This window comes from Amphiura filiformis, chromosome 6, assembly GCF_039555335.1.
Source record: "Amphiura filiformis chromosome 6, Afil_fr2py, whole genome shotgun sequence".
Taxonomy (NCBI): domain Eukaryota; kingdom Metazoa; phylum Echinodermata; class Ophiuroidea; order Amphilepidida; family Amphiuridae; genus Amphiura; species Amphiura filiformis.
In genome coordinates, this window is record NC_092633.1 from 72,365,460 (window position 1) to 72,391,007 (window position 25,548).

General features: G+C 35.2%; 1 protein-coding gene across 4 annotated transcripts; it reads left to right on the top strand.

Moving 5' to 3' along the window:
* The first annotated feature begins 576 nt into the window (after window positions 1-576).
* On the top strand, window positions 577-24,983 carry LOC140155984 (uncharacterized). Of its 4 annotated transcripts, XM_072179029.1 has the most exons (18): window positions 577-765; window positions 4,062-4,214; window positions 5,129-5,246; window positions 6,055-6,453; window positions 10,310-10,417; window positions 12,634-12,647; window positions 13,393-13,459; window positions 14,288-14,404; window positions 14,625-14,702; window positions 15,266-15,385; window positions 15,791-16,012; window positions 16,922-16,965; window positions 17,570-17,611; window positions 18,127-18,172; window positions 19,134-19,256; window positions 20,137-20,285; window positions 21,041-21,147; window positions 22,001-24,983. In XM_072179029.1, exons 2-18 carry the CDS (start codon window positions 4,180-4,182, stop codon window positions 22,045-22,047), a joined length of 1,836 nt encoding a protein of 611 aa, XP_072035130.1. In that variant the 5' UTR covers window positions 577-765; window positions 4,062-4,179; the 3' UTR covers window positions 22,048-24,983. The 4 variants fall into 4 exon arrangements, with proteins under 4 accessions (XP_072035130.1, XP_072035131.1, XP_072035132.1 ...); XM_072179030.1 differs by lacking the exon at window positions 10,310-10,417; XM_072179031.1 differs by lacking the exon at window positions 6,055-6,453 and having other exon boundaries at window positions 578-765.
* Window positions 24,984-25,548: the final 565 nt, after the last annotated feature.

Genomic DNA, 25,548 nt, shown 5'->3' on the forward strand with positions numbered 1-25,548 from the left:
AAAGTCTAAAAAAAATGCCGCCCCAACCCAAGAACCCCTGAGCATAGAACCCCTATAAAGCATTTTTTTCAAGCAAAAACATCTCAAAAGCCCCTTTTCATGTTTTCTGCACCAAAAGACACATTTGTATACAATGTAGACACTCGTATTTTCCCCTATTTTTCACGCAATTTTTCTTCCGAAATTTATACCTTTCAGCCCCCCCCCCCCAATAATCCTAGGTGAAGTTAAAAACTTAGTGTGAGAAAATAGAGGGAAATGGGTGTTTGTGACCTATATTTTGCACATTTTTCTGACTCCGAGGGGTACACCCCCCCCACCTCAGGCACCCCAGGGTGGCCCACCAATTTGTTTCCAAATTTCAGCCCCCCCCCCCCCTGTTGAAAATCTTCCTAAGCCAATGCCCAAAGTTGCGACCGCACATGACACTTTTTGAGGCACCCCCTTGCGCACGCCACCATCAAAAATTCTATTATACTTTCACACCATGCACCATTGACATGATTAAGGTTTTAGGGAATTCTACCACTTTTGATCTAGAAACACTGATATACGCTTTTAACTTGAAACATCCACACACACAAGCACACTGCACTTCTCAACAAGCATCTTGGTACAAAAACTAGAAACTTCAACATTTTGGCCTGCAAGAAATACGGCTGTCAGGCGGTTTACTGAGACAATTACAGCTTTTGAATACGGTACATAACATCATTTACTTCTAAAAATTCACATAAAGACCGAGGATATTGTTGGTGTTAAAAGGTAAGTATTAAACGGAGTATTAAAGTTGTTAATGATTGTTAGGTAGACACTCATACTGCTCGTATAAGTCGTAGTTTGTTTACCAGCTGTGCCGTTTGCAACCTTCCCTCCCTCTGTCATGGTTCAAGCGTAAAGGCACTGCACAGCGAGCTTTATTTGCTGTGCGGTTTGATGACCGACAACTGAGGTTCGCGACATTTATATTGAAGCTTCCAGAACTTGAAACAAATTGCATTTTATACTTCTTAATGGTTTTCTTTTTCAGTTTCTTTGTAAATCTGTACTTTTGGATTGTCAGCCACAGAAGCCATTGAATAGAAAATAATAAATTGTTTAGCATCATTTGCTATTTTAGTTGCTTGATGGTTAATACCTCTTTTTTATATCATTTAATACTAGCAAATGAGTACATTTTATTGCAACACAAAAGGCGACTTAATGACAATAAGGTCTGTAACTTGTCATAGGTGAACTTTCTATGAATAACCTCCTCTACCTCAGGGGGCCTTTCAACCCAATTTGTATTTTTAACCTAAGGCAACATGCTAAGTTGATGGTTGCCATAGGAACAAGTTCAGGGTGATGGTAGCTGAGGATGTTTAAAAACAAAGCAAATAAGGGACTTCTCAAGTTTGGAATGGTATAATAATGAGCATTAATATTGTCAAATGTGAATTTCGTTCTGGTATAACCCCCCCCCCCAACCGGAATTGACACCCATTATTACCAGGATTCATTGGGTGTGGGACTTCCAAAAATTTTACTTTTTTCAAATGAAAAGTGTGCTTGCACATTTTTTGGGGTAAAATGTGGACATAAAGCCCTTTGATTGCCCTTTTATGGCCTTTTTGACCACCTTATCACAAATAAGTGGACCTTTTGTCATTTTCTCCAACTTTGGACCTTTTTATTGGAAAAGTAGCAAAAAGCAGACATTTGTGGATTTTGGAGGATGATGCCACACCCAGAGCCACGCCCCTGCATACAGGCCTGCTTATAGTTATAGAGGTAATATTTGTGGTTCTTATTTAAATAAGAATCATGAGGTGGGTTTTTAAAAACAGAAATCCAAAAGGATGAGGGTGGATTGGAGGGGAGCTGCATTACTTAAACTGGAACAGTATGGCTGCCATCCCACTTGCCTTTAATATTGAAAGATCTATTGCCCGGATCTAGTGTTCATAAACTTTGCCCTGTATAAATAATGTAAAGTGTAGTTGATTTGTAGCTATATGTTGTGTCCAAGTTAATTACACCATAGAACACCTTACACCACTTTATCACCCAAGATACCTCACACTACATTTGCACATAAGATTAAATTGCAGTCCAAGGACTTTGTCCAAAATAAATGAAGCAAACAAACAGTGAATATTACGTTGATCATTAGGCAGAATGGTATTTAGAGATATATTACTTCCAAGTTCTTAAATTACATTGGCCGTTGTAAATAGGTCTAAGTATGGAGAGATGTAATTTGACCAGAAATGACTCAACTCTGTGGAACTTTGATGAAAGTTGTCCAACACCAAAATAGCTAGTCCTAGTTTTTGTTTATTTTACTTTGAAAACAATGCCTTCAGCCGGGCCTTCAGCAGGTTAACTTTGGTTCTAGCAGTTAAAAGTATTATTCAGCAACATCTAGGATTTATTGTAGTTTCTTTGAGAGTAACTGCATTATAATCAGGATTACAATACCCATTTCTACAAGTATTTCAAATTTAATGTTGAGTTTATCATTTATACTATAACCCCAGTCCCATAATACTGGTTCATCGTGGCATATACCAGTACAAGTTGTAGTTATAAAATGGTATCAAATAAGCACTTGTTATTGAAACATGATATAATATATACCACTTTTCAAGTTCATACTTCTTAAAATAGTACACATGGGATTGTAACATGGAAACTTAAGAAATGAAGTCAAATTATATTCTCAGCGTGAGTTGAGATGCTAGAGTTGCCTTTCCTGGTTAGGGCTCCCCTTTTGACCTCAAAGCAGTGAAAAAACTGTAGGTATAAACACATCCTATGGCAAGCTTATGAGAGGACGGGGTGATGACATTCATTTTAAAGTGTTAACTGATTTGTTTCATTTAACATTTCAAAGGCAAAATCCAAGAATGAAATAAACAGAAACATATTAGATTATTGGCTAATGTGATTTGCACTGTATTTTGTTAAATATGAAAAAATAAAATGACTATTTAACCTTAATACCAATTTTGGAGTCTATAGTGGGGGGCATTCTATATGAAAGTGACAACGATAAGCCTACATATGCGGCCTAGAGTTCTGTGGGGGGGGGTGAATGGGGGAAGATGCTATTAAAGATGCGATAGATCCTACAAGTAACGGTACTACAAACAATGTTGAAAACATTCCTTTACAAGATTTCTTCAAAATCTGGTCTTTCAGTGAAGACTTTGCACAAAAAGGGCTGGGGGATAGAAAAATAGGGGGTCTTGATGGCAAAACAATATCTTTGGGACTGCACACACCTCATAATGTTGAGTGGCTAGTGGCTACCTGATCCCCTAGGATATTTTCATATGATCAAAAATAAAACTGCCAGGTTTATTGTGGTTGGCTTTGTTTCTATAGGGTAAGGGGCTATCATTTTCTTCGGGAGGGGGTCCCAAATTTGCAAAAAGTCAGCATCAATAAAATTGCGACCCCTCCCCCTATTTCAGCAACAAAAATTTTATGACCCCACCACCGATACCCCTTACCCCTTAAACAGGCTAAAATTGTATTGAAATCAGTCTTTTTTAATAAAATAAACACACTATCTGTGGTCATCTTGTGACTCCCTTCATTTTGGTCATCAAAAATTCTAAGACCCCCCTATTTTTTTTCAACAATTTATGACCCCCCTGTATATTTGGGACCCCCCTTCTGAAGAAAATGATAGCCCCCTAAGGTGGTAAATATCTTTTATATCTCCCTCTAAAATGAGCACAAAGAATGGTCTTATGATTTTGCCCAGGATTTTGCCAAGTCAATGGTTTATTTGTGCAATTTAGTACACTGCCTTTGTTCGCTCCATTTAATTCAGGAAACTATCAAAATCAGAACTGGAAAGAATAATAGAATCAGGTCTTGTCAGTTTTAATGGATGTTACTTTACTTTGTTTGAGTAATTTATATTCACAGAATAACAATATAGTGTAGGTAAACTTTATGATGAATCAATTACATTAGACAAATCAGAGATACCATACAAATACTGTCAAGTACTTGTCAAATAGGCACAGCAACCATTAAATCCATGTCAATTTGTTTGATTACAGTGACGTATTTGACATAATAACACAATGTCTGACATCGCAAGTGCAGAAGAAAGGGCACGTCAGAGAGAAGAACGTCGTCAGAGAAGACAAGAAGAGAGAAAGGGAAGAAAGAGAACAAATGGAGGCTGAGGAGAATAGAGAAATAATGGAAAGGTAAGTTTGTTTGTTTGATTGTGATTTCTCTTCATCTTTTCATATTTGTAACTTGATCAATTAGGAAATGCTAGCAATAATAATTCTTCTTTCTTCTTATGCAGTATTATCCTATGAACACGCTACATTTTAGATCATCTGGATATCTAGTTATGACAAAAAAACAAGTAAAAATCTGTTTTAAAACATGATAAAGCAGGGAAAACGTGTGTGTTTGCTTTAATGTGAGGGCAGCCAGGAAATTCAGGTAAAGAATGTGTGCTAAGTTACACATTTGGGGTGGGGGTACCAAGGCAACGATGTGCATGGGGTACCCCAGGCAATTGCCATCAGTGTCACCTGCTATTTGTTACTGTGATATACCAGGGATGCGGTGTCATCATTATTCGTTGCTGTGTAAGCTTGTGTACCACACTTTTTCTACATTTCACAGTGCAGTTTTTGAACATTTACAATGTGGTATTCCTGCAATGAATATGTGCTGTATGGGTACACTTTTATTACATCAGGGAGCTTATAAGTTGTATAATTTTCTGTTACCTGTGACATAAAGGGTGACCAAGGTGAGCAAATTTGGAAATAGAACAGTGGTGTATATATAATACTGGGGCACGCAAGTTTGACTGTGTACACATACGGCAAAGAAAAAAGAAAAATTGCACCAAATTTTGCCCCTTACTAAAGTTTTTGGCTAACAAAATGTATCCTATAAAATTTAGACTGGCTCAACAAAAGTTTTGAAAAACTTCCAACAAATAAGTTGACCAAGTGCAATACCATTTATCTTGAAAATGATTGTTTTTAAACCTCTAAACACAATTAACATGCAATCTTCCATGGTAGCAAAGAAACAAACTTTTCATTCATTGTTTAGTCGTACATCAGCTCAAGAAAAATTGTTTTGTCTACTGCAGGTCAAAGGACTCTGCGAATGGCTCCTTGAATGGCAATGGCTCCTACAAGCAAGATGAAGAAGTGGAAGAAATCCTGTCTCCTCGATTCTCGCGTCCTAAAGTACCTGAAGTCACTCTGGTAGGTTTAAAAGATGAATATTTTGAAACACACTATAACTTGTTCAAATGGAAGAAGAATAACATTGATTTCTCATAGGTTTGTAATCTCAATCATATAGTTTTGTGGAGAATAATTTATATGAAGTTTAAGAAAAATGGGGTGTATGTGGCAAACACTTTCTAAAATGCAAAATATGTATTAAACATATATCACAATGGTTATGAAAAAAGTTTTAAAAAGAAAAAACCCAAAACTTTTTTGGCAAATAGTTGCAACCAGTTTCACTTCAATTAGTGGAGGTTCTATAACAGTATTGCCTTTGATAAAGGTTATAATTAATTTGTTGGCATAAAACAGGCTTTTGCTTCAGCATCATTATCATCACTTTTACACATTTCATAATCCTGCACAATTATATATAACTAAGGCCCTGTAATCAATCCTATTATTAAATTATATTGCATTAATAATAATCACCTATAAAAACACACATTTTAAGAATAATTATTGCAATAAATAGCTGAAAGCACTTCACAAATTTGATTCTTTAATGTTATTATGCATTAGTAGATTTCATATTTTAGTGGTTTGGAAAATGGGAATTGGGAAAATACTCAATACAAGGTTTCAATGTTTATATAGTAATTTTAATACCAGGCATATTACAAACATTTTTGGTAGTATTTGAAATATTTCAAAAGCAATTTTTATATTCATGATACTTTTTCTGTTGTTATTTCTTCTTTTTTTTAAATGTTGGTGGATTGATTGCACTCACTCTATTTCCTTGCACTAACTTTCTTTCTTTGCACTTATCTTTTACAAGAATTCTGATCATCATGCTCAAAATAATGTTGATCAATATGGGAATAGTAGGAGTTACAAAAATGGTTACCGTGGAAACGGTTACCACAACGAAGAAGAAAATGGCCACTCTAAGGAAGAGTTCTATTCTGATGATGAAGTTGTAAATGGGGAAGAGGAAGAGGAGGAGGAGAATGGTTACCATGGAAATGGTGTGTATGAAGATGATTATGAAGAAGATTACGAATCTGACCGGGAGCAGGAACATAAAGGGCCTCTAACTTTGGAACCAAATCCATTTGAAAGAGGTTCCACCCGACTTTCCCTGAGGAGAACCAGTCCATCTCAGATAGTGAAAGATCATCATCAGGAGGAGGATAATGAACTGACTCCAGAGGGGAAAGAGCAACTGCTTAAACTGGTACGAATCAAGCTGAATGTGATGTTGAATATGTTGTGGGGTTGAACCTGGATTCATCAGGTAGCTGCCATTGTCATCCAGTAGAGATGTCTATAGTCTTTGTTTTATACATGTACTACTACCACCAATCAGTCATATCTGTCATGTGTTAACAAGTTCAATCCTAGTATGCTAACATCCGTGGGTCCATAGAGTAGAATTGTGTTTGTTGTTTGTCTGAATTTAGTCCTGGGATACCCACACCAGTTGTTGTCCAGTATTTGTGTCTGTCATGTATCCAAAGTCGCAGGTTTCGTGCATCAGTTGGTCATCCAGTACAGTTGTGTCAGTCATATGCATGTATGATGTGTCATAGATAGTGAAGGTCACTATCTATGGATGTGTCCACCTTTATTCATATGTCCACTTTTTAGTCCTGAAACAACAAGCAGTTGGTCAGTCAATAATTGTGTTGGTCATGTGTCTACCTTTTGCCATGGAACACCAGTGGATCATTGAGGAGAGTTTTCACCATGTGTCTATCTTTAGCTTGGCATTACTCATCATCAGTCGGACATCCAGTAGTAGTGTCTATTATGTGTCCACCTGGGCTGTAGTCCTCTGGTAATTGTCAGTCTTCCAGATGAGTTGTACCTGTCATGTGTTCTATATACTTCCAGTCAGTCATCCAATATGTTTCTGTTGTATGTCCACCTGTAGTCCTCCGCTAGTCAGGTCATACAGTCAAGTTGTGTTTGTCATGTGTCTTGATTTAGTCGTGGGTTGCTTGACCACCAGTCGACCATCCAGTAGTTTTGTTGTAATGTCTTCAACTTTTTATCATGTCTGCTAAAAACAGTGGGTCATCCAGTAGAGTTGCATTTGTTGGTTGTCCAAGTTTCATCACACCAGTTGTCTTCTGTCCACCAGACAGGCAGTCATCCAATAGATTTGTTGTGTCTGTAACGTGTCCACCTGTAGTAGTCCTGGTCATCCAGCATTTGTGTTTGTCATAATTATGTCACCTTTAGCCCTGTATTGCTACTACCATTCAGTCATCCAGGACAATTCTTTAGTTATGTCAGTCATGTGTCCACCTTTCAGTCCAGTTGGTCATCCAGTAGATTTGTCTCTGTCTCGTGTCCACCTTAAGTCCTGGGTTGATGACAACTTTTGGTTTGTGTCCGCCTTTAGTCCTCTACTCGGGCACAATAGGTTTTATCTCAGAGCTAATTTATATGTCTCAATCATTGACACGTAATAAAGAAGGTAGATAGATATAGATATTACAACTTTTTTCACCCATCCCAACACAGTGGCATATCATCATGGGGGTATATGCCCCCAATTGACATGAAAATTAAAATTCCGGAAAAGCGGTTGGTGTCAGACAGTCCCCTCAATCAGGCATGTGACTCATGCTAGGCTTGTATTCCAACATGCCCAAGTAAATACCGAATGTGAAAATACATGAGTGTATTAAATGTTAGTAACTAAATTTTATTTAATTTAATGTGCTTAGTTTCAGTGCAGTTCAAAAATGCAAAGGTAATTTATATTGCATAATTTGCATCTGGAGTTAACAGTAACATTGTGTTCCTTATCTATGTATTGCACATTGCACAGTAACATTACAAATTTATAGTTGTGTGGAAAGTACCAGTTTTAGTTTTACTTCCAGTTGATTCAGTTTGTTGGTTAAATAAATGTTTAATGTTTACCAATTTAACCAGCAAAACTGAATACTCAAAAGATTTTTAACAGTTTGTTGAATAGAAACAAACAAATTATGTACTTTAAAGTCAACTTGTTTCTGTTTTGCAAACTGTTCTCATAACATTTTCTATCAAATATTTTCTGTGTAAGGCAAAAGTCACAGAAACTGGCAAAAATCACAGAATATCTTGACTTCAATTGTATGAGTTTTGGTCAGGGATGTAGCCAATCCATTTGGGCATGTAGAATACCCTGCAAAATTATTTTTTTCATATTAACATCAGGATTTGAAAAAAGCTGAAAATTGTATGGAAAATTAGTCATTTTTTGCCCATTCAATAGAAAATTCTGTGGCACATCTCATTATTACCCACCTTTTCACTAAGAACTTCTCAGGCTACATGTTTGGTTTTGAGGTGCAAGCTTTGTTTGTAGTAAACTTAATATATTTAGTGGTTGGAATGTTGTGTGGTATTCTTTTAAATTGTGACATCCCAGCAAACACAAAACATTTTAAAAACATTTTAACCTTTTAATTCTGGGTTTTGGTTTTGTAAAAACGTTTTAATAACATTAATTGTCGGGTTTATAAAGGTGATGAAAGCGTTTTGTATCATAACACTCTGCAACAATATTTTTAAAACATTGTCAAAATAATTTTTGCAAACATCTTTTAAACTATTTTGTTAACACTTTAACAACATTTTGTTTATTTTGTAATATGTTTTCAAAAAATGTATTTGAATGTTATGAAGACATTTTAGACCCTTTATATATCCTGACATTTAAATATTTTCTTGCAACCTTTTCTAACCTTTTGCAAATAATATCCAAAATGTTTTGTGTTTGCTGGGGTACTGTTTACAAGTTTTATTATTCAGTAATAATTATCTTATATAAGGTATTAAAATAATATGCAGTGTTTGTGATTTTGTTTGTATTTAACAATATGTCTTTACCTTCTCACATCACACCAAGTATATAAATATACCAATTTACCTGGCAAAAACTAATCTGGACATTCTCTAAAAATCTTTCAATAATTTTGTTTGTGTTGATGAGGGGAGATGGTTGCTGACTGAGTAAACAATGCCATCATGCCCCCTCCTCTGGTTATATCACTGGCTTATTTTGAGAAGTATTTGTCACATCTTGATTTGAAAATCAACGAAAAGCACATGTACATGCAATATGCCACATCCAGGATGCATGACCATTTTGTGTCAATCTTTGCAGAGTTGAGTGGATAACATTTTGCCTAACTTTGTTGCATATGACTTGCAGTGCACAGAGCAGTGACATGTCTTATTGTGCCTAACTTTGTATTAATAAGTATGGCACAGGACTTGTAATATTTCTGCCTAACTTCCTTATAGTTAATTCTGATTGGTTGAATCAGCACATTTCACAAATTATTTGATCACTGTCACAATTCTTTCACAATAATTTGCTGATATAATATCTGCATCTCAATTAGCCAGTCATTGGTCAAGTCATTTTAATTGATCTGGGTAATATTTCTATAATTTTTATGATGGGCATGTGCTGGCAAGTGTAAAATGTATGTTAAAAGGGCATTTCGTGATCCACAGCCTCATCCCCCACTTTTCTCAAAAAAAGTTGAGATTTTTATATCACTGGAAACCTCTGGCTACATAATGTTTATGTACAAAATATTTCTTGCAGATTAATTCGTTTAGCAAAGATATCGTGAAATTTGAATTTCGTTCTGGTGCTCCATTGTCTATGGAGCAGTGTAATACACATAGTCATGTATAACTCGCAAACGCAATATCGGAAGCAACTGAAATTTTGGGAATATGCTTTTTTCGTGGATATGTACTGAAAAATGTCATAAAAAGAGGATGCTAGGATCACGAAATACTCCTTTAAGTTAACAGGGATTTTGTCCTGTATTTTTGTAATAATAATAATAATTTTGGGCTATTGTATGTGCGCAAACCTTTGTAATGCTTGTACTTTTTACACTGGGCATTTTTAAATAATAATTAAAATTATTATTGTTTTGCTTTTAAGACATTTATTATCATTCTTTCTTGGACTTTGGTTTCCATTTGTGCAATTCAATACAGCCTGTGGATTTCCACAGTTAACAATTCTACGGTCTAATATTATAATCATAAATTAAACTACTTTGTAGGATAATGGCATCACAAATGGGACAAGTGAGACCAATGGTCATCATAATGAGCTTCACAAATCACCAACTCTGAAAACCACTAGTGGACAGAAGGAAGCAGTCACACTTGTATGAACATACTTGTGTTCTTAGTAGCATGCAAATAAAGCATGAAAATGAATTAGATCAGTGTTGTTAAAATGTGTAGAATATGAGTATATTTTGGCATATTTCATGTTGAGTCCACAATTTCACTTCTTTGAAGACTTCACTCAAAACTCTCGTTATGTTTGTTTGCTTAAACAGTTGCTCAGTGTGGAGACACACTTGGGTCCTGACAGGACCAGGCTCAAGCATTGAGCCAAGCTGGTTAGCTGGTCCATATGAAAAGAAAGACATATAATTTAAGATAAAAAAGAGCAGAAGGCCACTCCCAACAAATCACTATGGGGTGAAGAGAGAGAAGAAATCCACCTTTGAATTGTGTATGACATGAGTGTATGGGGTAATTTGACATAGGCTAGCTAAAGAGTGGAGATGGTCATGACAAGATGGGGGTATACAGTTTAATAGTTTGACATTAATATAATTTACATATTATTAAATATTAATTAACTTATTTAAATATCTCATTTGGTGGGAGAAACTTAGAAGCAGGAATGCCCATATTTGCTGAGGAGGAACATGTCATATTTTGTGAATCCACTGGAAGAAGTAAGATTCTGGGCTCAAAGTGATGTAATTGACCTGTTGCGTGGTCATTCCAAGTTACAAAGTGTGTGTCATTTGTCTACACAACTTTCATTTGCATGTGAAAACATTATGGCGAGTTGCATAAATATGTGCAAGTAAAGTGCCTAAAACCCCAAATACCTAAATGAGCATGCCTTTGCATGGAGCTAGAAGCCAAGAACCTTGTTTTAGTAGCAAAATGATGGATCTGTGCAAAGGGTCAATAGGTAGCTTTTAGGTTTTGTGATCCCTTGTATTTTAAAGTTGCATGTTGGAGTGCTAGTGGTGAACTAGTGTAATTTTGCAGGGAGTTATTCTCAAAATGGCTATGCACAGAGTAAAATGTAGAGTGGTATTTTTCAACATAAAAAATGATCTTGTTGTGAGCATGGGATTTCAATTTGAGGAGGAAGGTTTACCATTCAATTTAAATGTTTGTTTCACATTTCATTCAGTGTAATAACAAACATAGTAGCTTTAACTATGCCTATATTTTGATCAAATCTTTGCTTTCTTGTCCTTATCATTATTAGCTAGAGCTTAGTAGACCATGTAAAAACATTCTGCTTTCACCAGTAATTGTAACGCACCCGATCCAACTAGGCCAAAGGAAGCAATTTTGAAAATTGAGTTATTGTCATCATCAACTTACCCAGTAAACATGGTAACCAAGCAAACATACTTATATGCAAAGTTTTGGGCTTTTACAATGATATTTGTTGTATTCATTGTTTATTGCACCTTTTTTGCCTGTATGTCAATTCCACATGACTTTGGTCTAGTTGGGTCAGAACTCATCACTATTAACACATTGACCATGCATGATTCCATAGAATGGTCACTACCCAGCAAACACAAAATGTTTTATGGGTTTTATTTTAATACATTTAATAACAGTTAAAGAACATTTTTGAAAACTTAGTACAAAACAATCCAACAATGATAATGTTATATTAAGTGTTGTCAAAACATTTTGAAAACACATTTACATTTCATGTTGCTATAGCATGTTTTGAGCAAAAATCTTTCAAAATGTTTTTGAATTTGCTGGGTTTGTGCCATATCCATGCTTTGCTTTAATTTATCTAATTTTAAAAACATTACAAAAATCAGATTAGCATCTCAAATATATCACTTCTTCATATGTGGGAAAAATGCTTCAAGAGATCCATTTTGGTAATATTTGATTTGAATTGGATTGGGTAAGTGGGGCTTTATAAAAGTTAAATTTGTATGTTTTATATTAAATAAATATTATACAAAATATAACTTTGAACCAGTGGTGGTTCCATGGAGGTTATCCCCCTCTGTCAGAAACAAAAAAATTACCAAATTCTGAAATTTGTCCCCCCTCATTTCACTTCATCCATTACTACCTCCCCCATTCCCGCAAGTCCACCCATTTCCTGGAAGAAACAAATCCTGGTGCCGCCGTTGCTTTGAGTGACTTTCCTTATCTGTTAAATCTTTAGTTTGAACAGCATGATTTAAAGGAAAAGAAGGTTTTTCAATCTGAGAAATTAACAGGCAGCAGTTTGTAACATTTTAATATATAATTTATACTTTTCTTTTTAAGCTAACTAATTTATTTTTGTGTTGTTTTTTTTACACAGCGAAAAACGCCAAGGTGGGTATGACTTCTTGTTTGTATGAAATTTTTAAAAGAATGATCTTTAATGGTACTAGTCACGAAAGTAATAGAATAAAGGCAAAAGATGGTATTTAACATGTAGGATATAATAAAAGTTTGCACATTCTTCTGGGATATTCTTTAGTACCATGGAAGGATGATCCTGCAAACCAAATGAAGATTGGCCAGCCAAAGTCTGGTCCCAAGTCCAGAAACCTTCGGAGCACACTAATCTAGACAGATATCTTTACTAAGTAATCTTCACAGTCCAGAGTGATATACAAGAGTGTTTATTTCTTGCTCCTAGTGTGATAGGGCGGGTGTTCTACCAATGAACTATTATTTCCCTTGTTTCAAGGACGAAGTAGCCAAATTCAGAATGCAGCTAGTAGATGACGGGACAAGCTTGACTTCTAATCAAAATGAGCCCATCATTGAACATTAGGAAACAAGAATGGAAGACGGTGCTCTGGATCTGTAACAGAATTACAAACTTAATTCAATTAGTAGTTAGCTTTAGCTTTTTCAGTTGGACCTCTTTGTAAAGGAGCAAAGACAACAAATAACTATACAACCATGGTTAGGTTTAACAAGCAATCCTCTTTCTTTTTGTGTGATTAATTTTTAAAAATTAATTTTTATATTTTTTCAACTTTATTATCATTGTTTTTGAGGTGGTCCTTCTGAAGGCTGAAACCACCTGACACTAATATTCATGCACATATAATTTCATTTTTTACAGAGCTAACTCAGTTAACCAACAAGAAGAAGTTGACAAGGAGGTCTATGAAGCAGAGCTCAAAGCTGCAGTAAGTGCCGCAAAATATGTGGAAATATTTTTGGACCCAATTTGCACAAAAAAACTATCCTAAATAAGTTTACTAAGTTCAGAAGAAAAATTACTCTTTCTCTTGAAAGTCAGTGTTTAACACATCAGATGTGCTACTTACCTGTTTGCAAAATAAAAAACACACCCTTTTCACTTAATTGTTCTTTTTGGGTCACACATTTGTATAGTGTATTTCTCAAGAGGCTTGAAACTAGAAATGTGGGAAATTTATATATGGATAAACTATGGTGTTTACTGTTGAGTAGGGGTGTGGCTAGCATAAAACCAATCCACTGTAAGCCAGAACAGAAGATTTTTTGCAGATGAAAATCAAAGCTTTCAACTGGAGTCACAAATAATATTGAATTTTGAAAGGTTTTCTTACCTGTGAAATGGAATACACTATTGAAAACCTGATTGTTTTCTTTTACAAAATCTGAGGGGCAAACTGCTCCCTGTAATACCTCTCCACTAAAGATCCTGTGAAGAAACGAGCTGTGAAACCAGGTGGAATGAGAAACATTCAGATGGGGGTACTCTGTACAAAAGGGTAGCTATAAATTTTAGCCCTTACTATATTGCTCAGTAAATTGATCTTTTAGTCAAAAACTATCTTTCTGTTGAATTTTTTAATTTTTCAATATTCAATAAGTGACAATAAGTCAAGTGCCCTCTCGTTCCCCTGGTAGAGAGATAATTCCCTGCTATGAGAATGAGAATAAATGCTAACATATGGTAATTTAATTATCTGGGATTAACCTCTTATGAGAGCATGGTCGTTTCCAAATTTATTATTTTTGTTTTACAGGAGCTGAGAGAGAAGCGTGCACGTGAAGAAGAGGAGCGTTGGCGTGAGGAAGAAGAACACCGCAAGGCAGAGCGTGATCAGTATGAACGTGACTTGGTTGCGCTACAGGAGAAAGCAGTAAGAGATTATAGAAAACTGTAAAAACTGTAAAAAAACTTTAAAAAATAAATCATAATTTTGAATTTTGTCACAATTATAGCACCTTCGATTTTCATTTTCAAATAATAGTATTGCAGTTTATCAATGAGTATGCCAATCATGATAAAATCAAAATCCATTTGAACAAATCATACAATATTATGGCTTTAATCTATGCCACTATATTTAACTGTTACAGGAACGGCGAAAACGTCAGAAGGAAGAAGAGGAACAAAAACGCCAACAGGAAGAGGAAGAGAGAAAGGCTCGTGAAGCTGTAAGAATTTCAAATAGAATTATTGTATTGTCTTAATGCAAGTGGGAGCTTTCAGGTCATATTTTTCCAGTTTTGGTTATTTTGTCTAAATAGGCCTAATACAGTTTCATTTCTGCAGAGTAATACATTGATCTTATAGGAAAGGATGACACTGGTCAAATTTATATATTCCATAATTATAAATAATAGGTTAAAACAAAGGTTTTTGGTATTTTAATCATAAAAACAAGGTAAACAATGATCAAGTGTGTATTCTGCAGGATCACCTTATAAAACTCAGTTATCTTGAATCCATATCTTGCAATAACATATTTTTACAAAGTGTATGTGGATCATATAATAGCAAACTGCCACTAATCTTGTCAAACTGCACTTGTTGCATTAATGTTTGCACAGCATTTGAATATCTGCCCCCTCACAGTGAACAAAATATTTATGAAACTTCCACTATTTGGGCAAAAATTAACACATTTTAGGCTAATTTTTAGATCTCCTACCCAAAACAAATCTGGCTCTGCCACTGTAAATGTCATTTCATGCTCTTGTAAAAACATTGTTTTCAGGAAGAAGCTCAGAAACGCAAGGAAGAGATAGAACGCCGTCGTCAAGAGGCTGGTGAACGCCTGCGCAGCATGATGAATGGAAACTCCAAAAATCCAATGCATCCTAAGTACAACATAACTGTAAGTATGAAAATATTTCTAATCTTTACCCAGAGAAGGTAAAGAAAAACAGAAGATTGAAATCAAATAAGTGTAATAATTTATTTTCATTCCGTAAGTATGTGAAACTTATGAATCACCGGCGTGTTCAGGATCTGTTCCTGCTGGGGGCCCAGAGGGCTTTCAGAGTTATCTTGGGGGCTTAATGGCTAATATCGCCCAAAACGGCTGATTTTACATGATTTTTAACAAAGTGTGGAGGGCTTCAGCCCCCAAAGCCCCCTCCCCGGACACGCCACTGTGAATGATTCATTATATAGAAACTAAACTAATGTGACCAATGTCTATCAATTTATCACAATGAATAACTACAATAGATCATCCTCCACCCCATGACTTACCTCAATCCTCTCTGTCATTTTGTAGGCTGCCATTGCTAAGGCCCGAGAAGACCGTAAGAAGAGTGATGATGAAATGAAAAACGAACGTGAACGTGTGGTCCAAGAACGTGTTCCTGCATTGGACATTGGTCTTAACATCAGCATGGAACGTCTGAAAGAAATTGCTCAAGATCTGCATAAGAAACTACTTGAAGTGTATGCTGCTAGGTTTGATATGGAGCAGCGCAAAAAGCGACAGGATTATGATGTATGTAATATAACTAATACAGTATACTTCATGAAATAGTGAATATTCTCAGTCATCCAGTCGTTAAAATCACAAGGTTTTGAATTAAATCAAATACTGGAACTTACATTTTTTGCAACTTGCTACGTTGCGTCTGAAACCATCAGACTTCATCAGGCAACTGACCCGCTGGGCTGGTCATGTGACACTTTGAGACGTATACTTCATGGTCACAATGGGTATATTTAAATGCCTGTAATTCAAACTCTACAACAATTATCCCAAATGACTATAAAAAGAAAATTCAGTTTCAGTTTGTGGACGTAATATTCCCTAATTCACTGCAATTGAGGTAATTAACCAGACCTCAAATGAAATTTGCTTAGTATTCTAAAAATTGTTGAAATTATGAAAATTCAATTTTGTGCACCTTTTAATAGTAGCATAGATGTTCTAACATTGCCTGCTATTGATTAAGCTGAAAGCTGTGTATTAAAGAGTAAGAAGAAATAGGACATTTTACATGAAATTGTAATAATGTGTTCTTAAGTAGAGAAATTAGCTTCATGTATTGGATTGGTTTTTCAACTTTTAACTGCTACTGTTTTCCTTGTTTGTTTTTTTGCCACATTTTGCATTTCAAAAATACATAATGACAATTTTAATGACTTGTACTTTGCTGGGATCACTGAATGGGCCTTTTCCCATTGAGATTTACACTCCAAGTGAAGTGTAAAATTGCTGTACAACTTTTTAAAACTATGATAGTTAAAATAATGGTAATAAAAACTTTGAAATGTAAGATTTGAATGTCAATTCAGCCTATAAAAAAGATGATAAAACAAGATTTTGTGACTTAATTTGCACATTTTGCTTGATTAAGTAAAGAGTATGTTAACTTAATATTTATTTTGTATGTTTATTTTTCAGTTGCACGAAATGAGTGAGCGTATCAAAGACCTCACAAAACCATCGTAAGTTTCACTTTCAACTGTTAAAATTATTTGTTAAACAAAATTAATTACCGTTAAATAGAGATGGATTTAATTGATGCTGTTAAAATTGAAATTGCTATTATGTTTTGTGTCATAACTTCAAACTATTTTCTCAAGGTATGTACAGATACATTTATTAAGTACAGATGTATGATTTTTGAGAAAGCAGGAAATACAAAACATTCATTTTCATTAATTGCAACAGCAACTTGCCATTTTTTTAATTGCAATTTCACAGATAATTTTACTAGAATCTTTTATCAGAACTACAAATTTACCAAACATGTGCATTTGTGCAGTTTTAAATGTTTTAATTCTGCACACAAAAAAACCAGCCAAATCTTTCAACTCTCTGGCAGACAAGTTGCCATTTTTACTTCTTTTTTTACAGACATTGGGGGTTTTTAATTCTTGTTTTCCAATTTTGTAAAAACCCAGAAATATTCAGTAAAAAACAGAAATATTTATGTATAAATACAGAAAAATGTTGAGTAGTTTGCTGCCAGTGGCTCTGTTTATATTGTATTTGCCATGGTATCTCTGTTTTACGCATTATAATATTGTATTATTTGATTCATTTCAGTTCCAACAAGACACAATTGACATCAGTCGTCATTGATTCTGGGTAAGAAAGGAACATAATTAAGTTCAGACTATAAATATTGATATTAAAATGTAACATTTCTACTATATCCTTATATGTGACACGATCTGGTCCATGGGGGCCAAAGGAGGCATTTTTGAAAATTGAGTTACTATAACAATTACCTTATAAAACATTAGGCTATCATATACTGAAAACACCAAAGGTCTAGCATACTTGGTTCTAAGGGGCTGTGCAATAACATTTTTTGGTTATTGAAGGAGGATGGTCCAATGGTTGAATGGCTTTGATCTCCACTACCCATATGTGAAATCATTTTGATGAAAGGGCCAAAAATGAAGGCTCCATAGGATATTGAGTGAAGAAAAAGGTGAGTTAACCCACATTATCTACCCTGGTTATCCACTCAAGCCCAAGTGAATAATTTACAGCCGTGACATTACTACAGGGGATACAAATGTTGTAAAAGATGTAGAAATATAATTTGATTTTGCATTAAGAAGTTCCATGCTTTTCTTTTGTTATTCTTACTTCAGGATTGTGAGCAAGATCAAGGAGCAAGGATTTCTTACAGAGAGCAAGGTAGGTGTTGTGACATTACTGATAACCAGAGTCAAATCAAAATATGTCTGTTGTGCATTGCACATAAAAACACAATTTATAGAAATAAGAGAGCAATGAAGTACTCAGAAAGTAACCAGAAATACACAGCAGTTATGCAACACTTTGCTTAGTGGAATGACAAGTGCATTTACAGTATAAAACTGCTTTATCAAATGTATGTAAAAGCTGCAGTGAAAGAATCTCTTTTGCTATGAATTTTATTCTTCATTGAGTCACATTTTCATAGTAAAATATATAAAATTTTCAACTACATTAAAAGAGCTTTAACATCAACACTCCACAATTTTTCACTCACCTGAAATATGTTTTTGCTTAATTAACTAACAGGGTTGTAGCTAGCATGTTTTTAGTGCTGGGTGGCATTTGATAAAAATCATTCATATTTGGCAATTTGTTGTCAAAATTGACTAAATTTTTGACTAATTCAATAAAATTGTGCAATTTTGGACTCTGAGTGGTGGGCTCCAGTGCTATAATTGTAGCTGAGTGGTGGGCTCCAAAATTGAGTGGTGGGCTCTGCCGCCCACCACCGCTCACTGGATGTTGCTACAACCCTGTTAACTAACATCTTCAGTAGATGATGTTTTTCCCCCTTCGCCAAGGATTTAGATCTGATATGGGATAACATACTTTTGCCAAACGGGGGAAGAGCAACATAATAATATCTTTTGCGATGTATTTCACAAGTTCTTATTTAACTGTGACATCATATTAGTAATTGGACTTACTGCAGGAAGTTTTCGCAGCATCACCATCTTTTGAAGGCACTAGTTGATCTTTGTGAAAACATCCCAGGTGATAGAGGCCTGGGATGTGGTCTTCACTGCTGATCATGCATATCGGACCAACATAAGGAAGTGCCTCCCCTCCCCTGTAAAACAAAGGTTTTCTTTCAAATCTATTTTTGTTTATATTTTAGCCAAAGAAGAAGAGTTTCTACCAGGAGCGCAATGAGAGTATTGCAAATAGTGGTGGGGTAGCTGGTCGACTCAGTCTCTTTCAGAGCAAGATTAATAATGGGGACAAACCAGAAATTCGAAAGGTAAGTTGAACACAAATTAAAAGTTAATTTCTTTACCATACTATAACATGATTATGATTTAAACTTTTATCCAAGCATAAGTAATTAATTCCTACCTCAGAATTTTCAGGCACATCTTTCATCAGCAAGTGAGTGACTGTATCAAGTCCCGATCTTTTTGACCTGATGACAGACTCATAGACTCCTGAAAGTTTGAACCATCTTTGTTGAGAGGTGTTAATTAAAGAATGTGATATGGCTAAACAAACCACATTTGTTTCCTGTTGGTGGCCTATGCAAAATGTGTTGTTTTTTTATTTTTATTTATTTTTGAGATAGGATTTGTGCCACAAATCACAAATATTTAATGTCAAATCAGTTTATTTATCTTGGCAAAATGTACAAGAAAAAATATTTAGAAAAATTTTGCCATTCATATTTTGCTTACAAATGAAATTTTTTCTGGATTTCTCAAAATATCAGTGGTCGCCTGTTGAAAACCCCTGCCCATATAGTCTGTATATCTACCTCAAGTCACCGGCACTAGCTTTGAAGCTCAGCATGTGCTGCGTTGGCTTAGTGTAGTTTCTTGTGTGTACATATGCAGCATGTTGATCGTGCTCGTAAAAGTATGTACACACACTTAACAACGCCAAGCTAACGCAGAACATGTTGAACTTCAAAGCAAGTGCCGGTGACTCAAGGTAGATATACAGACTATAGTTGAATATCTATGGGCCATTCAGGCTCATCAATTTTCAGGACCCTGCCTTATTTCTATCACTGGTACCACTAGCTATTGAAAACAGGTGATACAAGTCAAAGGAAGTTAAATGAAATTTGATAAATATCATATTTTCAGGTCCATTATGTACATAATTTATTTCCTCCTTTCTTCCAGAGTGGTTCTCCTCGCTCCTGGAAGAATCCAGAAGTTGACAAGTGCTGCATGTGTAACAAGAATGTGTACAGCATGGAAAAGTTGGAAGTGAATAAAAAGGTCTACCATCAGCACTGCTTCAAGTGTGCATTCTGCAACAAGATTCTCAGGTATGGATGGAAAAAAGGTCCACTTTTGGAAATCTCCCATACAATAAATCTTGGCTACAGGGCCTGGTAACAAGGAAATTAAGATCATTGCCCCAAGTTGAACACCAGAGAAATCCATAGTACTGAATTGTCATGCATAAGGGCCAAAAGAATGGAGAATATTGATTTTTATCTTCAGCATTAATACTATCATTAATACAGGCTGAGATTTCAAGTTTTAACATGGGCATGACACTTATGGCATTTGCTGTCATGGAGGGTGTGGCCGAGGGTAAAATTATTGTCTCCTTTAGGTTTCAGATGGTGCCCTGAACCAAAAGTGTAATAAAAAGAATCCCTGGGAAAATATCTAAAATATTTTGTTGGGCAAAATTTTAGCTAGTGATGTAATGGTCTGTTTGTGGCATTTTGAACCACTTTGCTTGACACTTGCACTTGAGACAAAGTTTAGCACATGTACACTCAGGGATGCATGTGTCTAAACTCTGAATGCAGGGGGGTTAGCCAGGATCCAAACACTGCCCGCCCACAGACCTGATAGCTGTTCTAACCTGGGATTTAAGCTGTCAGTGATGTTCACGCAAGTCATTTATTTAAAAAAAATCATAAATAATAACCTTGTTATTAATCACACAGGCAGATCCATTAGTTTGTAGGAGAGTCACATTAACATTTAAAGTGCCTGAGAGGCTACTACTGGCTTCTTTGCCCACCACATTATCACCAATATTTTCTTTTCCTGCTCTTTATTTCAGTTTGTCTCACTACTCCCTGTATGCTGGGAATGTGTATTGCAAGCCTCACCAGCGTAAAGTGGAATGGGAGGATCTCCAGGCTGGAGTCAAAACTCCTGTCAAGAAAGGTAAGCTACAAGGGGCATGATTGTCTACTCTCCAAGTAAATGCAGTAAATATCAAGGGGCATGACTGCCCCCCCCCCCCCAAAGTATATATGCAGTAACATCTTTGTTAATTACTATTCACTGAATAGTATTCAGACAGCAATTTAAATCCATCTTGGAGAGTGGGGTAGCAATAGTTGGCTTGAATTAATTGCCAAAATGTGGCTGAGAAGAACCAAAAGTGGCTCATGTTACTAAAAGTGTGTGTCCCGGTGGAGGGGCATGTATATATTTATGGATTAACTTTTGGTATGTGGACATCTGGTATTTGAATGTGTGATAAAAAAATTATTATTATATTGTGCTCCAACTGCAAGAACCTCAGCAAAAAGTATCATTGGCATAATTCTGATGTACCCCGTGCACCCAGACTTCTATTCTCCCCAACATTCCTAAAGAGATTCTGATTTGAACTCTTTGTGGAACTTTGCTTAAAGAAATTGTAGTTTCTGATACATGTATCCATTCAGAGATTTTCACCAGGGTTATGATTTCCCTTATTGGGATTTATTCACATTTAAATTAGTGACAATTATTACAAGTTGGATACCCTATTTGGCATACATGTGATGGCTTCTATTCTCTGAAAATACAATTGAATGAACCCAAATATGCCATTTTAGATGCGTATGTAATCTCATGCAGCTACTGCATCTCATAGCCTCCATGTGGGCACCTTGCCATGGTTGAGACAAGGGAATACACATTCTGCACATTATGTTCATTCAATTAGCACATGGACATATCATAAAATATAAGGAGGCAACCCCTTACTTCCATCATTTATTCCTGTTTTTCCATATTAATTTTGCAGGAGTGAATAATAATGTAGTGCAGTCAGAGGAGGCAGTGGAAGCCTAATAGATGCGGACCAATGCGGAGATGACATGAAACAAAACGTCCTATTATTTATACTAGTTTGATATTTATTTACATTTAGCTTTCAATTATTAAGTAATAAAAATTGTATTTCAGTGGTTACAAACTATGGATTAATTGTGACCCATTATGATCCTTTGCAAACCAGTCGCAAACACTATAATCAATTAAATGTGTATTTCGAGAAAGTGGTATGGCGAAAAGTCCGTATTTTCAATGTTAAAGGGGCACTTTGTGATTCACAGCCTCATCATCCCAGCTTACTCCAAAAAGGATTATTTATATTGTGCCTTACCAAAACTTTTGCATGGAACCACTGTAAGTGAACTTTGAAAATATCAGTTATAAATTATGATGTATGTTTTACAAGATTTGTACACTGGATTATGACATGCTAGTGTTCTGTAACTATACATTTTATATCAAATCAAACTTTTTAAATTTCATATTCGTGTATTGTATGTATTAAAAACCATTCCATGTATTCAAGAGACCAATTTTACCAGTCATTCCAGGGACAAATTTATGATCAAAGATTTTTAGTGACAAATCTAGTAATACTCATGGCTGATAGCACCCTCAGAATGACCACTGATATCCATTGCTTTTCCTGTGGAATTATTTCCGCACCTTTTCGGTGATGTTCTCCGGAAATGAACATTACCAAAAATTCTGTCAAATCATATGGGGGAGGAAGCAGTGGATAATAGTGGTCATTCTGTGGAAGCCATCGACCAAGGTGGCATATTTGTGAGTATTTGCCAGATATAGATCAATCAAAAATCCTTCAAGGTTAGAATCTACAATCTTACAAATGTATCTATTTAACAATTAGTGATTATTTCTACTGTTACTATTTATCTCAGCAACCAAATAACTTTGTTCTAAATGCTTTCTTCATTAAGCTAGTGATATAAACATACTGATTTTGTGTATCATGTAATGTAGCAAAAATGTATTTCTACGTATCAGGATATTGAAGAAAATTAATGTTATACTAGAATCAGTTCCTGAAACTTGACTTTTAACTTATTATTAAGTTTTTAGGTGTGTGATTATAAAGTAGAAAAATACCAATATTTAGTTCATGAAAAATGTAATTGTAATCAATCATGTACTTGAGCTCTTTTGCCTTGCACTGTTTTGTAAAATCAGGGGAGGTCAAGACTTTTTTCTTTCTCAACAATTCAAAACCTGCATAAAAATAGGTAGGAATTATGGGTATATAAATGTTAATATTGCAGATAAGAAGTTTATGTTCTTAATTGTTTAGAATTGTCAATTTAAGCATGAATTTGCATGTTAGCATTAAGACTTTTAAAGTATATGACAAGTGAAAAAACCAAAACTTTTACCGGTACCTGAAAATCCAAAATTGCATTCGGTATTAATTGTACAGTAAAAACTTGTAACACCCTAAAAAAAAACTGTTAGCCTTATCAGTTATCATGATGCATAGGAGCATTCAGATTTGTCCATGTGTGTTGTCTGTAAGCTCATTTTATTGAATGAACTTTATAAACTCTCTCTCAACTGTATAAATATATGTTATACTTATCATTTTCATTTATTATTAAGATAATATAATCCAATTTATTCTTAATAATTTCAACAATTCCATAAAGGTTTATAGAAATATTCCAGTCATATTATCATTACCATTTTCTCTGATTATCCAATGACTTTCATTTCTCATCTTTGTATATATTATTAGATTTTTTTCCAAATGCCATCACCTGTAATCCAAATATTTAGTTCTCAATCATGAGAGCACATGCGTACACTGCATCAAGTGCACTTTTTGAGGAACAATAGGATCAACACCTAAAGCATTTTCCACCCTGATGGGGCAGTGACATCAGTGCGCATTTCATTGGGTGCAGTTACAAATTGCTAGTGTTTGCTCAAAGCGTTGGCGTACACACGCTTAAAGCTGGCATATAGATGAGCGTGCGAAACGGCTGCCTCAATGCTTTGACGTCACTGCCATATCAGGGTGGAAAATGCTTAGATTAGCGATAGCTGTGTTCAAAGACTGTGATTGGTAAATTAAGTCACATTTACTCCATTGCGTATGGTCTGTGAATTACAGTGCATACGAGTGGGCTCTCAGATGATCAATAATTATGATTATAGGCTTTCTCATCTGATCACCTAAATTTGGCATATAATTTTTTCAAGCAGAGTCAGTCAAGATTTCGACAATTTAAGATAAATAATTGAAGACTGCAGTGTCTATTTTGAAGAAAGCGTGGGCAGTTTTTTCAAAACTTCAACGCTCTTTTTGATTTGTGACTCACGATATTAGGTTTGTGTCATGCCCATGCACAGGCAGGCCTTAGAAAATGGCAGTAGGATGTGTATTTTGAAAGTTGTATGGCAATTTTGCACCCCATGAAGCTTGGATCACCACAGGTGAATAGTCTGCCTACAAGTATGTTTGAAACGTGATTTCTGAAAGGGGTTCTAGTGTAAAGGTGGGTAAGGGGAGGTGATGCTGGCAGATATGGGGTGCATTTTGGTATAAGAGATTGTAATGTTCTGAAAACTGGTTCAGAGATTTTTTCTAAAATTTAAACTAACTGACAGCACAATAAATTCAACTAACTTTCAATGTGTGACACACATCTTCATCTTATGATGTTGTTGATTTGCTCTTTTGTTGACCATTAGTGACCTATGGTCAGTTGTACAAGATGGTTTAGAGATGAGTTTTTTTCACAATTTTTTCAATCTGGTAAAAATTGCAGAAAAATTTACCATGTTATAAACCAGTCTCTTTTTCATCTAATTTGGTATATGTTTGGGGTTTTCACAATCCCTAACAATCCAAAAATCAATCATTTCTTAACTCTTGGGCAGTTCTCACATCCTGTTTTGCCACCATTTAAAAACACAGGGAATATTTATTAGCCCTATTTAAGGGGGTACTACACCCTGTGGTAAATTTGTGGTTATTTTTGCATTTTTCTCAAAAAATAATTAACACACTGCTAACAAAAGTTATGTATATTATTGGGGCAAGGGATCCAATTACTACGCCGAAATTTCAGTGACTCAAGACAAGCGGTTCAGTATATATGATAGGAAATGAGGTACATCCTAGTGGTACCTTATTTCTTATCATAAATAACGAACCGCTTGTCTTGGGTCACTGAAATTCCAGTGTAGTAATTGGATTCCTTGCCCCTATATTATACGTAACTTTTGTTACCAGTGTGTTATTAGTTTTTGAGAAAAATGCAAAAATAGACACAAATTTATCGAGGGGTGTAGTACCCCCTTAAGGCCTAAATTGTGCAGTTATAAGGATTCTACAATAAATATTTGAGTAAAATTCTGATTCACAAAAAGTTTTATATTGGTTTTTATAATACCTACAGCCTTGTATAGCCTTTAACATTGCCAAATTTCATTAACTTTGGTGATTTCCGTCATATAAACTATTGCTTTTTCTCGTAACATTGCGACTTCATTTTGAAG

Excerpts from the sequence above, each read along its gene's own strand:
- LOC140155984 (XM_072179029.1), top strand. The coding sequence starts at position 4,180 with ATGGAGGCTGAGGAGAATAGAGAAATAATGGAAAG. Across the intron at positions 4,215-5,128 it reads AATAGAGAAATAATGGAAAG|GTCAAAGGACTCTGCGAATG; the intron begins GTAAGTTTGTTT and ends TGTCTACTGCAG. Across the intron at positions 21,148-22,000 it reads CAAAACTCCTGTCAAGAAAG|GAGTGAATAATAATGTAGTG; the intron begins GTAAGCTACAAG and ends TTAATTTTGCAG.